Source organism: Geotrypetes seraphini, chromosome 8 (assembly GCF_902459505.1).
Source record: "Geotrypetes seraphini chromosome 8, aGeoSer1.1, whole genome shotgun sequence".
NCBI lineage: Eukaryota > Metazoa > Chordata > Amphibia > Gymnophiona > Dermophiidae > Geotrypetes > Geotrypetes seraphini.
The window spans coordinates 126,854,603-126,871,358 of NC_047091.1; the positions used below are offsets into that span (position 1 = coordinate 126,854,603).

The 16,756-nt window shown below is 45.2% G+C and overlaps 1 protein-coding gene across 1 annotated transcript in view; it reads right to left on the reverse strand.

The window, feature by feature from the left end:
* Positions 1-4,023: 4,023 nt before the first annotated feature.
* Positions 4,024-16,756, reverse strand: part of CIT (citron rho-interacting serine/threonine kinase) — a 702,016-nt gene continuing 689,283 nt past the window's right edge. The window contains 1 exon segment of the mRNA XM_033956569.1: positions 4,024-5,691. Coding sequence (XP_033812460.1) covers positions 5,668-5,691 — 24 coding nt within the window. The 3' untranslated portion in view covers positions 4,024-5,667.

Genomic DNA, 16,756 nt, shown 5'->3' on the forward strand with positions numbered 1-16,756 from the left:
ATGATCACCCCTAAGTCCCGCTCTGCTGCCGTCCTAGCCAAGGTCTCGCCGTTCAGTGTGCATGTTCTGCACGGATTATTGTTGCCAAGGTGCATGATCTTGCATTTTTTCACGTTGAAGCCCAGCTGCCAGGTCGTGGACCAGTGTTCCAGTAGAAGCAGGTCTTGCTTCATGCTGTCGGACAAATCATTTTTACTTACAGTGTTACATAGTTTGGCGTCGTCGGCAAACAATGCTATCTTACCTTGAAGCCCCTGGGTCAGGTCTCCTATGAATATATTGAAAAGGATCGGTCCCAGGACCGAACCCTGCGGCACGCCACTGGTCACCCTCGACGTTTTGGAAAGTGCACCGTTAACCAACACTCTCTGAAGTCTACCACTTAGCCAGTCATTGATCCATTGAGTTAGTGTTGCACCTAATCCCATCGATTTCATTTTGTTCAATAATCTACGGTGGGGGATGCTGTCAAAAGCTTTATTGAAGTCCAAGTACACGACGTCCAGGGACTCTCCCTGGTCCAGCTTTCTAGTTATCCAGTCAAAGAAGCTGATAAGATTGGATTGGCATGACCGACCCTTGGTGAAACCGTGTTGGTGGGGGTTGCGTAGATTCTCCTCGTTCAGGATAGCGTCTAATTCACGTTTGATTAGCGTTTCCATGAGCTTACTCACAATCGAAGTGAGACTCACCAGTCTGTAATTCGCAGCCTCTGCCCTGCAACCTTTTTTGTGTAGAGGAACGACGTTAGCTGTTTTCCAGTCCAAAGGGACTTTTCCCGTACTCAGGGAGAGGTTGAAGAGTATGGCTAATGGTTCCGCTAGGACGTCACACAGCTCCTGCCCCTTCCCCCCAACATCCAACCCACCAAAACCCAGAATAAAAACATTCCCAATGTAGCCCAGCTCCCTCCACACACTGCCCCACTCCATCAACAAGGCAATAACCAAAAGAAATGTCTGTGCCCATGCTGTCAGCCATACAAGCACTTATGAGATAACCATGTGAACCAGGTTCAACTCCTGCATGAGAAAGTTGACCCCTCGGGAAGCAGAACCCACCCGCAGGGCCCTCGCTTGTTTACAATCTACAGTAGAGTTACTGACCATATTGAATTCCCCGGCCAAGATAAGATGATACCATGTGAAAGAGGAGTGAAGCCAACAAGGTAGAGAAAAAAGAATGAGAGTACACATTTGGGGCATAAAGATTGCAGAGAATTACCTTCTGCCACTGCAATTCCCCTGTCATTAGAACATACCTCCCCTGAGGATCCTGTACAATTTTTTGTGTTGTAAAAGCAAGGGCTTTATGCACTAAAATCACCCCCCCTCTGATGAGAGTTATAGGAAGCATAGGCAATGTCCCCCACCCAGACTCTCTGCAACTTACAATGCTTAGCCGCCGTAAGGTGTGTCTCCTGCAATAATACTACTTGAGCATGCTCCTTTTTCAAATAAGAGAAGATTTTGGACCGCTTGATGGGCGAATTGATGCCTGCTACATCCAGGGTAAGAAAAGTGATGTCAGCCAGCTAGATCTCACCAAGCCCACATCCGCCTCTACAGCAAGAACCACAGGGTAAGGACCCTCCCTCACCCCATGCTGATACACTCACACGTATAGCCCAGTCCCAAGCATCAATCAGTCCCCAACCCACATACACCCTCCCCAGCCACACTCCCATCTCTCCCCCCTTGAACAGCCCACATGCAACTGCCTCTCCCCAACCCATCCCCCAACACAGGACCCCCGACCTCCTTGCCCACCACCCGTCCCTCCTGACCCTTCCCCCCAACATCCAACCCACCAAAACCCAGAATAAAAACATTCCCAATGTAGCCCAGCTCCCCCCACACACTCCCCCACTCCATCAACAAGGCAATAACCAAAAGAAACGTCTGTGCCCATGCTGTCAGTCATACAAGCACTTATGAGATAACCATGTGAACCAGAACAAGTGCAAGAATTAAACAAAAAACTGCAAGGCAGGGCTGCCCACCCAACCTGTAACAGTCCCAGCAGTCTCAGGAGCAGTCATGTCCAGCGTGTGTGCCCTCAGAGCAAACCTGGAGCTAGGCCAGGAATCAAACGGCCCAGGAGAAAGCTCCCTCCTGACCCGGACACCCAAACAGACATGAAGAGACCAAAGCCTCTGCCTGGGCGCACGCAGTTGGTAATGGCACCAGGAGAGCTTGGGCCCCGCACCAGGAGGTCCAATAAAGATGTTTGCAGAGGCTGGAGATGGGCACATCCCGCTGAGGCCAGTAAATAGCAGCAAGGTCCAGCGTGTCACAAATGTGCGGGCCGGTGTCAGTTTGTACATGGACTCAGGCTGGATACAGTAGGGGGCAAGGGCCCGTCTGCTGGCAGCAATAGCAAGTGAGTAGTCCTGGAACAGCAAAAGCCTGGTTCCCATGCTCCAAGGTCCCAGCCCTTCGATAATGTGCCAAGATTTTGTCCTTCAGTGCCACGTTCAAAAACTGAGCGATGACCGGTCACGGTCTGGGGTCACACGGGTTTAGCACCCCTATCCGATGCATCCACTCCACCACCACAGAGGCCTCTGTGAGATCCAGGCCCAGTTGCTGTGGCAGTCACTGTTCCACTAGTGGCCACAAGTCAGCGTCCTTCACCCGCTCCGGGAGTCCAATAATCCGCAGATTGTTTCTACGGCCCCGGTTCTCCTGGTCCTCTAGGTGGGAAACCAAGGACATGCACCGATCCTCCAAGGCCTGAAGGTGAGCGCTGGTTTGAATGGCTTGATCTTCTTGCTTGGAGATCCTCGAGGTGGGCAATCTGTACCCTCTGTCGCTCCATTCCGTCTTTAATTTCGTCCATTGACGCTTGGAATTTGGAGAACTTATATTCGATAAGCTTGGAGAGGTACTTTGTCAGTTCCCACAGGGTCTCCTCGTGCAGTGCCACTGTCGTGCGCACTGGGGTGCTCAGGGCTGCCATCTTGGGAGACAGCATGGTTTGTTTGAGCTTGGCAGGCCACAGATTTTTCGCGGGCATAGCCCAGCTCTGATGCACACAAAATCACTCGAACCTGCAACCAGGTGCAGTCGCCAGATGCCAGGAAGAGAAGGCACCCGATCAAACATGGCCAGCTGACCACGGGATACTTTAAATGAGGCAAAAAAGCAGGGGAGTAGCAGCGCTCAGGCAGAGAGCCACCGCTCAGCTAGGCTTCATCACATGACCTCGACCTGATCTTGAAGATGTTGAAAAGCTTTGAGTGCATTGAAGATCGCTCTGAGTTCTAACAGATTTATGTGATGGCGACAATCTGTGGCGGACCAATGTCCTTGAGTACAGAGACTATCTAGGTGAGCTCCCACGCATAGGTCGAGGAATCTGTCATGAGAACCTTCTGGTGAGGGGGCATTTGAAGCAGCAAATCTCTGGAAAGATTGGAAGAGAACATCTACCATTGAAGAGATTGCTGAAGAGAAGATGTTACTGTAATAAGCTGGGACAATGTGTCGAGAGCCTGTGACCACTGAGAAGCCATGTGACTTAGAAGAACCATCATGTGAGGGAGTGAGGGAGAGGGACTGAGGGAAGGATGGACACTTGGTGGCAAAGTTGTACTAGAGCATCCTGATGTTGCTGGGGAAGGAATGCTCTGAGTCGCACAGTATCTAGAAGAGCTCAAATAAATTGTAGAGTCTGAGAAGGATGCAGTTGAGATATGGGAAATTTGATTTTGAATCGCAAATTTTGCTCTGTGGATGACGTCACCCATATGTAAGAATATGGTGCCTGCTTGTCCTGCAATAATGGAGAAATGCTGGACCATGCTTGGGGGGAGCGTGAGGGAGGGAAAATGCTAGCAAAATGTGCTTATTAATCATGATTATATTTTTAATTCGCAATTAATAATCAATACATTCATTGCAACTCTAGTTATTTTATAATTCAAATTTTTCTTTGCTTGACATCTCTTGTCAAATTTTAAAACAGGAAGGAGACTGATTTCAAATAACTCCAGAAAAAACAAACACCATAAAACTGGACTGAAATGTTGAAAGTGTGCTTTATTATAGTGTCAATATGAGCCTAAAGCAGCAGAACAAAAATTACAATGTATTTTAGACATCTATTTCTTAATACCTAAACCATGTGTGTTTGTAAAACTAAAGTTGAATCTATTGCCTCTGAGAGGATTAAGGATAGATACATACCTCAATTAGTTAAAGATGGCTGTCCACAACCACCCTTCAACAAAAAGCGTATTTTCAAAAATGCACTTTACAATAAAAAAGTATAAAGCAATTCAATTTCTTTGTTTATGAATATAAAGATTTTTTTTTATAAATAACTAGAGTCCTTATGTATTTTATAAAGAAAGGAAGCATTTCACAATGATGGCACAACTTACAATTTGGTATACTATGAATTTCCAGCATGTCAAGAAGCCTTTAAACAAACTGCAAATAAATTGATTTAAAGACACATATCTTTGCTGTATCAAACTACTTTTGAAGATTTGTCACATTTAATCTGTTAAGAATTTGAAGCATTCAGCACCAAATAAACTGGAATGAAACATTGTACCATGCAGTTGTACATAATCCAGTGCTGTGGAGTATTTAAAAGATTTCATGTTTTGAGAGTCCAGATCAGGCCAGTACTAACAGCCACAATGTATGTTTTGAGATGGAAGAGGAAATGGCAGATTTATTATTTTTTTTAATTATGCCATTACACATAGTATACTTTTAATCATGCTAAATGTGGAATAGAATGAGTCTCAAAATCTAACATGAAAACATTTTGTTATGTGACTTGCCTACAAAGGACTGTGGATGTGTCCAGCTTTACACATTCTCCTTCTTTCCCAAACCTCAACAAAACAGAACGAAATAATCAATAATTTGTTTATAAAAAAATCTAAAAATATTACAAGAGAAAAACATACAGAAATACAATATACAGCAAAGTCAACAAAAATAATCTACAGGACATATGTCTTGGCAGCATGCAAAGTAATTTGCAAGTTAGAATCAGATTTGGTACAACATGCGCAATTGATGAAATTGCAAAGACAAGCTGATTAGCAAAAATTTGTGAAGTGGTATGGATTACTAAGTCAAACATTTATAGTTAGTGAGTGACAAAAGGGAAAAAATTAGCAGTAGTTATGACTTACATAAGAACTTACAAAATGTTATGGTCTACTGCTAATGAGCTTACCTAATAGCATTGTAAGTTGAGATATACCTATATATTTTATTCTTAATGAAGAGATGAGATAAATTTTCATGTAGGTACTTTGAGGGATTTTGAAGATTCCATTTTGAGACAGTATGTTTGTGTGAAGAAAAAAAAAATTATGGTGTTTTCACAGCAGTTGAAAATCAGAGTTATACAGGTGAAATATGGAAGTGCATGAAAGGTGAAGGAAAAACAGCCCCACAAGTTAATGAATGGCACATTATCCTTGGAGGCTCTGGGCATTTTGGTACTGAACTGCAGGCAATCCTGAAAGGATTTTATGTCCCCAAAGATATTACTTGAATATTGAAAATTATTCTTCCCCAATGACTCTGGCTCAGTACTATTACTGCAGTGTTGATATGAGCCACAGAAGCACAGTGTGCAGATGCTCAGTATGCTTTTTTCAGGGTTTTGCAGATCAAGATGAGCTATAGCTGAAATTTATACTGAAGACTGGTCCCAGACCTGTAAGAAAAAAAAAGACAAAGGAAAAAGAATAGCATTGTTTTAAACTGGACAACAAAAATATTTATATCAAAGCTCCTTTATACAACTACAGAGGTAAGTAATTACTTATTCGTTAGTGGTCAGATGGAGTCAGGGCAGGATTAATTCTTGGAGGGCCCTAGGCACACAAGTACACTGGCCCTGCCCCACCCCCGCTTACCTGTTTTTCTTATTTACTTCTTTATTTCCACTTGTATTTCTTTTCTTTTTTCAAATTCAAAACAAAGAAAGATTAGCATACCAGTGCACAGTTTTTCTTCTATGCAATCCCGAAACATATCTGAACAAATCCCCCTTCCTTCCCTTCCCACCTACTTACCCAGGACTTTAACTCTGAACCCTTTCCATGCATATATAAAAGTGTTCAAATATATTGTAAAGTAGTAATACTATCCGAAATATAAGTCTATATTAATAACCAAGTTTACAACGCCTCTCTACTGCCTCACTCTACATCAACTAACTGTAATCCATATGTATGTATAAACAACCACTTCTGTAACTCCTCTAGTATGTTCCACTCCATGTATGTTAACTTACAACAAGGCAAGCAGTCCACCAAAGAATCCAACACAAAACAAAAGAAGATATGCAGAAAATAAAAAGATTCAAATCAGGTTTATTCAAGGTGCTCCCAAGAACCATGCCCGATGCATTTTGCCAAACAAGGCTAGTCAACGCTAACAAAAAACCATGTCTTTTATACAAACAGAACACAGAAAACACCTTCGCCTAGTATGGAATATGTAATCACAAACTAACCTCTCCCCCTTTTACAAAACTGTAGTATGGTTTTTAGCCATGGTGGTAACAGCTCAGATGCTCATAGAATTTTGAGCATCAGAGCTGTTACCACCATGGCCGGCGCTAAAAAAATGCTCTACAGTTTTGTAAAAGGAGGGATAAAATAGAAATACGTAGACAAAGGTTAAATTGAACCACCAAGAAGCTGAACTGCATACAATGCAACACCACAGAAACAGCGATGCATGTCCCCTAAAGCAAAAAAATAAATAAATAGAATTTTTTTTTCTATCTTTGTCTTCTCTGGTTTCTGCTCTCCTTATCTTCTTGACACTCTCTTCCTTTCATCTTCTGTCCTTCTATGCCACTTCCATAAACTGTATGCCTCCCCCTTCCATCTTTCCCTTCACCCCCATTGGTCTGGCAACCATCTTCTTCCATTCCCTCCTCCAATGGTCTGGCATCTCTCTCCTCTCCTCTTCTTCCCTCTCCCACACCCACACCCCCGTGATCTGGCATTTCACTCTCTCCTCTCCCTTCCCCCCCACTTCCATCAGCATCTGCCCCCTTTCTTTTCCTCCAACCCAATTCCATCCAGTACCTTCCCCCATGTCTTCCCCATTTCCCTGCACACCAATTCCATCAGTATCTGCCCCCTTTCTTTCCCTCCAACCCAATTCCATCCAGTACCTTCCCCCATATGTCTTCCCCCTTTCCCTGCACACCAATTCCATCAGTATCTGCCCCCTTTCTTTCCCTCCAACCCAATTCCATCCAGTACCTTCCCCCATATGTGTTCCCCCTTTCCCTGCACACCAATTCCCTCAGTATCTGCCCCCTTTCTTTCCCTCCAACCCAATTCCATCCAGTACCTTCCCCCATATGTCTTCCCCCTTTCCCTGCACACCAATTCCATCAGTATCTGCCCCCTTTCTTTCCCTCCAACCCAATTCCATCCAGTACCTTCCCCCATATGTCTTCCCCCTTTCCCTGCACACCAATTCCATCAGTATCTGCCCCCTTTCTTTCCCTCCAACCCAATTCCATTCAGTATCCTTCCTCCTTATGTTTTCCCCCTTTCCCTGCATACCAATCCCCGGCAACGGCCCCCCCATGGTAATGGGCCTCCACCTGGCATCGACGACAACAACACCAGTCCTCCCCCCTAGCATCGACAGATGGCAACGCAGCCCCCTCCCCGGCATCAACGGCAACGCGTCTAGCTCAGCTCCATGAAGATCCCGCGATGACTGCATTTGCCAGAAGAAGTAAGTGATGTAGGAGGGTGGACCGGCAGACGCATTTATCGCGGGACCTTCTTGGAGCTGCGTTGGCCACGTTGCCATCCATCGATGCCGGGGGGGGGGGGGGCGGCGGCCGGTATTGTCATCGTTGTCAGGTGAGGGCCCATTGCCATGGAGGGGGGGGGGGCCCGTTGCTGTCTGAAAAAAAAAAAAAAATTGGCATATTGGTAAGTCGTCCTTCAGCGGGCCCCCCTGATTATTTCGGGCCCTAGGCACATGCCTATTGGGCCTATCCATTAATCCGGCCCTGGATGGAGTAGCACTAAGCTTTCTTAAGAGATGAATGGCCTTGACAAAACTTTTCAGTGAAACATGTTGGCAAAGTTATCCCTGAAAAGAAAACCACATATAAGTTAAGTAATTTTAATAAGAGTAAAACGCTAAGTTACATATTTATCTATTTAAGCAATTTTGATAAAATATATAGGAACCGGTGAAGAAACAACACTTAAAGCATGGGACTATGAAATAATGGAGTCTGAGGTGGTGTTTCTGAGGATTATACGAAGAAATTATAAGTGGAGAACTGGAAGTAGAACAAAAAGATATTGTTCTATTGATCACATTTCAAGCTCTAAAAATACAGCATTTAAAAAAAATTAAAAAGAGATTATGTACTTACCTTGGTAAGCTCTTTTCCTGTAGATAGGTAAGACATTCTAGATAAGTGGGTAGTGCCCCCATGGCCATATGCCATCTGTAGAAGGAATCCAGTTTGGATTTTTCTCTGGGCCTCTTCTGTACTTCTACTGAGAAGTACTTCTGTACTTCTACTGAGCTCCTTAGTTCCTCCTACAGTTAGTACCTAAGCACTAAGGGCCACTTTAGTAGAGACACCCAAACCAATCAAGGTAATAAATAACTGTTCTGCTCAAAGGAGTAACATGAGAATATCAGCTGCAAACAGCCAGCAAAACCTCAAGGGAGCTCAGAAACTACTCCCGCCTAAAAGAAGAAAAAAGATACAGTATACTCCCCCAGCTCCCAAGGGCTGATTGTTATCCAAGGTACAACTTGGAGATGCATGAAACAAACTGAGATAATAGTCAGGCACAGGAAGGCCAGGGCAGGAGTCTAGAATATCTCACCTATCTACTGGAAAAGACCCCACCAGGTTAAGTACATAATCTCTTTTTCCAGTGCAACAGAGACATTTCCAGTGCAATAGAAACATTCTAGAAAAGTGGGATGTACAAAAGCTGTCGCCAAAAAGCCAGGGCAGGCTGACTGCAATAACCCTCAAGACTGAGGACTCCAAATGCAAAGTCTTGTCTTGCTGCCACATGCACACTGCAAAACAGGGAAAACACGTTGCCGCCGTGCAAATCTCCTCAGGGGAGACAGCTCTAGATTCAACACGAAGAATCTACACATCTAGGAGAATGCGCCTGGACAGAAACAGGAGACTGTTTCCCAGAAAGTACAGTATTACATTACATTAGTGATTTCTATTCCGCCATTACCTTGCGGTTCAAGTATGTAGGCTGACAAAAGGGTTTCACGGATCCATCTGGAAATCAAGGCCTTATCAGTGGGAGCACTCCACTAGACGAATAAGTCAACTCAAACAAATGGTCAGAAAGATGAACTTATTTGTGACCACCAAATAGTGAAGAAGCACTCTGTGCATATCCAGAATCCTCAAAAAATGATCCTGAGTGTTTGAACTAGTAGGCTTAGAAACAGGCATACATACTTCCTGATCAACATGGAAAGCCAAAACCATCTTTGTCAGGAAGAAAGAAACCGTGCACAAGGAAAAATCAGTTTCTGAGATTTGGAGGAAAGATTCATTGCAAGAAAGAGCCTGTAGTCCAGAGACACAGGTTGCTGACGGAATAGCGATCAGAAAAACTGTCTGGAACTTTAAGGCCAAGAGGGAAGCATCTCAAAAGGGCTCAAGAAAAGTCTCTTGAATACACTATACAGCACCAGTGTGAGGTCCCAGAAAGGGAACGGTAGATAAATCAGTGGTCCAATGTGAAGAGCCCCTGTCAGAAATCTGGTAACATCAGGGCGAGACTCCAACGACAAAGGACGAACCCGGGCATGAAAACAAGAGAGCACAGCCCCTTGGACCCAAAAGGATGTGGCAGAGAGGCCTTGGTTAAGACCAACCCGGAGCAAAGTCAGCACCACTGAAAGCAAATCGGAATACGGCTCTGCATAGTCCTGAGCGCACCAATGCTGGAAGTCTCCCATGCTGTAGTATAAGCAGATACAGCAGATAACTGTGTAGACATGCGCAGAGTATCAAGGACCACAACAGAAGAGCCCTTGCAGACTAAGGCTACACACTCAAGAGCCAAGCCAGAACAGCAAAAATACCCAGGTCCTCCATGCTGACGAGACCCTGCTTAAGTAGACCAGAAGGGATGCACAACCAAAGGAAACTACTCTAGCAAAGACGCAGCAGAGCTGTATATGATGGCCTGCAAGGCCAGTCTGGAGCCACCAGAATTACGTAGAGTGACCAGAACTCCTAGAGCAGGGGTGCCCAATAGATCGATCGCGATCGACCGGTAGATCGCCAAGGCAAAGTGAGTCGATCGAGGAGCCCATCCTGGGCTCCGTGATCGACTCGCATTGCCTTCACAATCTACCAGCCGATCAGCTTTCCTCTCCTCAACTGCTTGGAGAAGATAGCTTCCCTCCCTTCCATTCACACACTGATCTCTTGCCCACAAGCGAACTGAACTCAGGGGCTTTAACACTGCATGCGCTGGATTTTCTTCTTCGAAACAGGAAGTTATGTCATTCCTGTTTCAGAAGAGAAGGGAAGCCAGAAGAAAAGGGAAACCGGCGCGTGCAGTGTTAGAGGCCCCCCCCCCCCCGGGTTCAGTTCCTATCATAATGCGTGCTCCGAAACAGGAACTACGCACCCTGCAAACTCTGGCCTCGGGACACGACACTTTCGGTAACTGGCTGCGGCCACAACGGCATGTATCTGGACTGTCGAAGGGGCAGGATGTGGCAGCCCTGCTCTGAGCGTCGGCTTCCCCCCCTGTGTAAAGTTTCCGCTCGTGTCCACCCCCAAGGAGAGCACCGCTGAACATAAAAGGATGAGTGCCGCTCTCCCCACCAACTTTTCTGTCATCCTCTCCAGCTGTGTCCCATTCCTTCACTGGGGCTTCTCCAGAAGGCAGGGCAAGTAGGGATTAAAAATAAAACAAAAAATATTATAATGCATCTATATTGCTTGGCCACTAGTAGGCAAATCTGAGAGGTCCAAACCGGACATTGTAACATGTGGAGTGATGCTGCCCTTTACCTCCAGCCTGGCTACCAAACACGGAGGCAGCAGCAGAAGCACAGTAAATGCCACGGGCTTCTGAGAGAAGGGAAGGAAAAGAGAAACCAGACCATGGAAGGAGAGAGAAGGGAAGGAGACAGATGCCAGACAAGGGGCAAGGAAGGAGAGAAAATTTCAGATAATGGAGGGGAGCGGGAGAGATAGAAGAGGAGAGAAGAAAGATGCCGGGGCATGGGGGGAGGGAAGGGAAATTAAGGAGACAGATGCCAGACCAGAGAGAAAGGAAGGAGAGGAGATGCCAGAGCATAGCGGGGGAGGAAGAGATAGAAGAGAAGGAAAGGAGACAGATGCCATGGGGTTGATTAGGAAGGAAAGGAGGCATGAAGAGAGAAAAAAAAGAAAGGGAGGCAGGGAGAAAGAAAGGGCAGGGATAGAGGAAGAAAAAGTTGGGCGAGGGAATGAGGTCTGGAGGAGAGGAAGCATACCGGCTGAAAGAAGGGAAGAAAGATTGGATGCACAGTCAGAAGAAGAAAGTGCAACCAGAGACTCATGAAATCAACAAACAACAAAGGTAGGAAAAATGATTTTATTTTCAATTTAGTGATCAAAATGTGTCCATTTTGAGAATTTATATCTGCTGTCTATATTTTGCACTATGGCCCCCTTTTACTAAACCGCAATAGCGTTTTTTAGCACAGGGAGCCTATGAGCGTTGAGAGCAGTGCGGGAAATTTAGCGCAGCTCCCAGCGCTAAAAACTGCTATCGCGGTTTAGTAAAAAGGGAGGGGGGTATATTTGTCTGTTTTTGTATGGTTGTTACTGAGGTGACAGTGCATAGAGTCATCTGCCTTGACCTCTTTAAAATCCCGGAATATAAATGATAATTAACATTTTCTCTGCATACAATGTGCTTTGTGTTTTAAAAATTTTTTTAATGTTGATAGATCATTTTAACTTGGTCATTTTAAAAGTAGCTCGCATGCCCAAAAAGTGTGGGCACCCCTGCCCTAGAGGATCTATAGGCAGGGTCTTAGGGTGACTGAACACCACAGAATCTGTGAGATTGATCAGGCCCTTGCCAAACAACAATTACCCTAAAGCAAAGTGATGCACATTGGGAAGAATAACCTGAATCACAGTTACCGGATGCTAGGGTCCACATTGGGGGGGTTAGCGCCCAAGAAAAGGATCTGGGTATCATTGTAGACAATACAATGAAACCTTCTGCCCAATGTGTGACGGCAGCCAAAAAAAGCAAACAGGATACTGGAAAAAGGTAAAAAACGGACGAAAACTGGAAAAAGCACAAACAACATCAAAGCAGATGCCATAAGGTGGTAAGAGGGGCCAAAACAGACTATGAGGAAATAATAGCCAAGGAGGCAAAAAACTTCAAGCCGTTCTTTCGATATATTAAGGGGGAAATGACCCGCGAAGGAAGCGTTGGAGCCATTGGATGACATTTTTTGTGTCTGTATTTACCGAAGAGAATATACACAACATACCGGAAGCCGACAGGCTATATGCAGGAAACAAAGATGGGAAACTGACAGGGTTGATGGTCAGTCTAGAAAAGGTATGCAGGCAGATTGATAGGCTTAAAAAGGATAAATCCCCGGGACCGGATGGCATCCATCCGAGAGTAATCAAGGAACTGAAAGGGGCTATAGCTGAACTGCTTCAACTAATAGCCAATCTGTCGATCAAATCAGGAAGGATTCAGGAAGATTGGAAAGTGGCGAATGTTACGCCGATCTTCAAGAAAGGTTCAAGGGGAGATCCGGGAAACTACAGACTGGTGAGTCTGACCTCGGTACCGGGAAAGATGGTAGAGGCGCTGATAAAGGACCGCATCATTGATCACCTTGACGGACATAATCTGATGAGGACCAGCCAGCACGGCTTCGGCAAAGGAAGATCTTGCTTGATGAACTTGCTGTACTTCTTCGAGGGAGTAAACACACAGATAGGCAAGGATGACCCGGTCGACATTGTATATCTGAATTTTCAGAAGGCGTTCGACAAAGTTCCGCATGAACGACTACTTTGAAAAATTGCGAGCCATGGAATCGAGGATGAAATACTCATGTGGATTAAAAACTGGCTGGCGGATAGGAAACAGAGAGTGGGGGGTAAATGGACAATACTTGGACTGGAAAAGCGTCACAAGTGGAGTGTCGCAGGGTTCGGTGCTTGGTCCCTTGTTCTTCAACATATTTATAAACGACCTGGAAATTGGTATGAGTGAGTTGATTAAATTTGCAGACAATACGAAGTTATTCAGAGTAGTGAAGACGCAGGAGGATTGCGAAGACCTGCAACGTGACATAAACACACTCAAGAAATGGGCTGCTACATGGCAAATGAGGTTTAACGTGGATAAGTGTAAGGTGATGCATGTCGGTAACAAAAAGACTTGGTAAAGAGACTTGGGAGTAATGGTTGACAAATCAATAAAGCCATCTGTGCAATGTGCGGCGGCGGCGAAAAGGGCAAGCAGAATGCTAGGAATAATTAAGGGGATCACAAACAGATCCGAGGAGGTTATCATGCCACTGTTCTGTGCCATGCCCTCACCTGGAATACTGTGTCCAACACTGGTCGCTGTACATAAAGAAGGACACAGTACTACTCGAAAGGGTCCAAATAAGAGCGACTAAAATGGTTAAGGGGCTGGAGGAGTTGCCGTACAGTGAGAGATTAGAGAAACTGGGCCTCTTCTCCCTTGTAAAAAGGAAACTGAGAGGGGACATGATCGAAACATTCAAGATAATGAAGGGAATAGACTTAGTAGATAAAGACAGGTTGTTCACCCTCTCCAAGGTAGAGAGAATGAGAGGGCACTCTCTAAAGTTAAAAGGGGATAGATTCCGTACAAACGTAAGGAAGTTCTTCTTCACCCAGAGAGTGGTAGAAAACTTGGATGCTCTTCTGGAGGCTGTTATAGGGGAAAACACCCTCCAGGGATTCAAGACAAAGTTAGACAAGTTCCTGCTGGACCAGAACGTACGCAGGTAAGGCTAGTCTCAGTTAGGGCACTGGTCTTTGACCTAAGGGCCGCCACGTGAGCGGACTGCTGGGCACAATGGACCACTGGTCTGACCCAGCAGCAGCAATTCTTATGTTCTAATTATTAAAAAAGTGATGGTTAACAAGACTAAAAATGTTATAATACCCCTGTATTGCTCCATGATGCAACCTCATTTGGAGTATTGTGTTGAATTCTGGTCTCCTTATCTCAAGAAAGATATAGTGGTGCTAAAAAAGGTTCAAAGAGCAACCAAGATGGTAAAGAGGATGTAATTCCTCTTGTATGAGGAAAGACTAAAACGATTAGAGCTCTTCAACTTGGAAAAGAGACGGCTGAGGGGAGATATGATTGAAGTCTACAAAATCTTGCGTGGATAAAGGTGCTCCTCGGGTTGAATGAACATTGCTCTTGTACTGCTCAGCTTCTATGTGTGTGGATGTGAGCAGTTGGAGCACTTGGAGAGCCTCTACAGTTGCTGGTGGAGTAGGCTGGAATCATTCCCCTGACGCAGCTCAGCGAAAAGGAGGTTTCCCATATCGGGAAAGAGTGGCTGCGGGGCCAGGCAGGCTTGCACTTTTTGGATGCATGGAAGACAGCCTGGATACCGATTGCAGCTAAGTGTTTGTTTTTTCCTGCTTACCATTGATTGTGTTTGAGACTCATATATGTGCTGCTTGCTTTACTCACATTTTTTGAAGTTTTGTAATTTGGCGTGCTAGAGTTTTTTTTGAGGTGGTTCTTACGAGGGCTACTATAGTGTTTCTCACTGCTGAGTGAACTGATACATTTTGGACCTTGCTTAATGGTTGTTTATAAGTAGAGTTTTTTTGCCATATGAAGATGAACTGAGGCTTTTTCTCTACTTTTTTCTTGTTTTTTGTGTGTTAAGTGAATGAGTGGGTCTTTGTATGAGTGCAGTGAGTAGACCTGGTAGTGTCTAGGTAGGTCCCTCCTATGGTTTTCAAAAGGGCATAATTTATTAGTAAAATTAGGAGTTTTGTATGTCCTTCCTGAGATTTTTTTGGGTCGGTAGTATAACCCAACCTTTATATTCCTTCCCTTCACACATGGAATTTCTATCCATAAGGATTCCACACTGCTATCTATGTCATGCAGAATGTTTATTTTATTTGATTCAATTCTCTCTTTAACATATAGCGCAACACTCCCTTCAATTTGATCTAATCTATCCTTGCAATATAATTTGTACCCAGGTAACACAGTGTCCCATTGATTGTCCTCCTTCCGCCAGGTCTCCGAGATGCCTATTATATCTATCTCATCATACAGTGCTATATACTCTAACTCTCCTATTTTATTTTTTAGGCTTCTAGCATTTGCATACAGACACTTCAAATTGTGTTTTTTCCTTGCAACTACAGGCTGCTGAGAAGATAGGGAAAATTTGAGTCTTTTACTCTGCCTTCCTCTTAAACCAGGGGTGTCCAACCTGCGGCCCAAGGGCCGCATGCGGCCCCGTGAAGTATTTTGTGTGGCCCCAGTCGAGGGCAATTCAGTGTTTTCCTCTGTTGCCCCCGGGTGTTTACCATCTTGCAGGCTCCCTCCTCTGTCTTGCAGCAGCGTTTGCGCATTTGTGAGGCCCCAGAAACATATTTTTCAGCCACTGCGGCCCAAGGAAGCCAAAAGGTTGGACACCCCTGTCTTAAACCCTCCTGGTTTTCTTTCACCATCATTGGAACCTCTCTACCAGGACTCCCTAAATATCCTGTTTCAATAGTATCCTCCAAGTATACCTCATACCGTATCATCTGCTCCTGGGCAACTGTCGGCTTTCCCCATCTCAGTTTAAAAGCTGCTCTATCTCCTTTTTTAAATGTTAGCGCCAGCAGTCTGGTTCCGTCCTTTCGGAACAAGCTCACCTTTTCCCAGAAGGCTGCCCAGTTCTAAACAAATCTAAATCCCTCATCCCTGCACCATCGTCTCAACCATGCATTGAGACTTTGGAGCTCTACCTGCCTCTCGGATCCTGCACGTGGAACTGGGAGTATTTCTGAAAATGCAACCCTGGAGGATCTGGATTTCAGCTTTCTAACTAAGAGCCTAAATTTGGCTGTCAAAACCTCCTCCCTCCCACATTTTCCTATGTCATTGGTACCTACATGTACCAGGACAGCTGTCTCCTCCTCAGCACTATCTAAAATCCTATCTATGTGACGTGTGAGGTCCGCCACCTTCACATCAGGCAGGCAAGTGACCAGGTGATTCTCACACCCACCAGCCACCCAGCTATTTACATGCCTAATAATTGAATAACCAACTCCAACTGCTGTCCTAACTTTTCCCTCCTGGGCAGAAGCCCCTGGAGACATATTCTCAGTGTGAGAGGATATTGCATCCCCTGGTGGGCAGGTCCTAGCTACAGGATTATTTCCTACTTCACCAGAGTGATGCTCTCCTTCTAGGAGACCTCTCTCCTCCAAGGCAGCACAGGGGCTACCAGACTGGAGGTGGGACTTCTCTACAACATTTCTGTAGGTCTCCTCTATGTACCTCTCTGTCTCCCTCAGCTCTTCCAAGTCTGCTACTCTAGCCTCAAGGAACACACTCGTTCTCTGAGAGCTAGGAGCTCTTTGCAGTGAGCGCATACATATAACTTCTCGCCAACAGGGAGAAAGTCATACATGTAACACTCAATGCAAAAGACTGGATAGCAACCATCTTGCTGCTGGA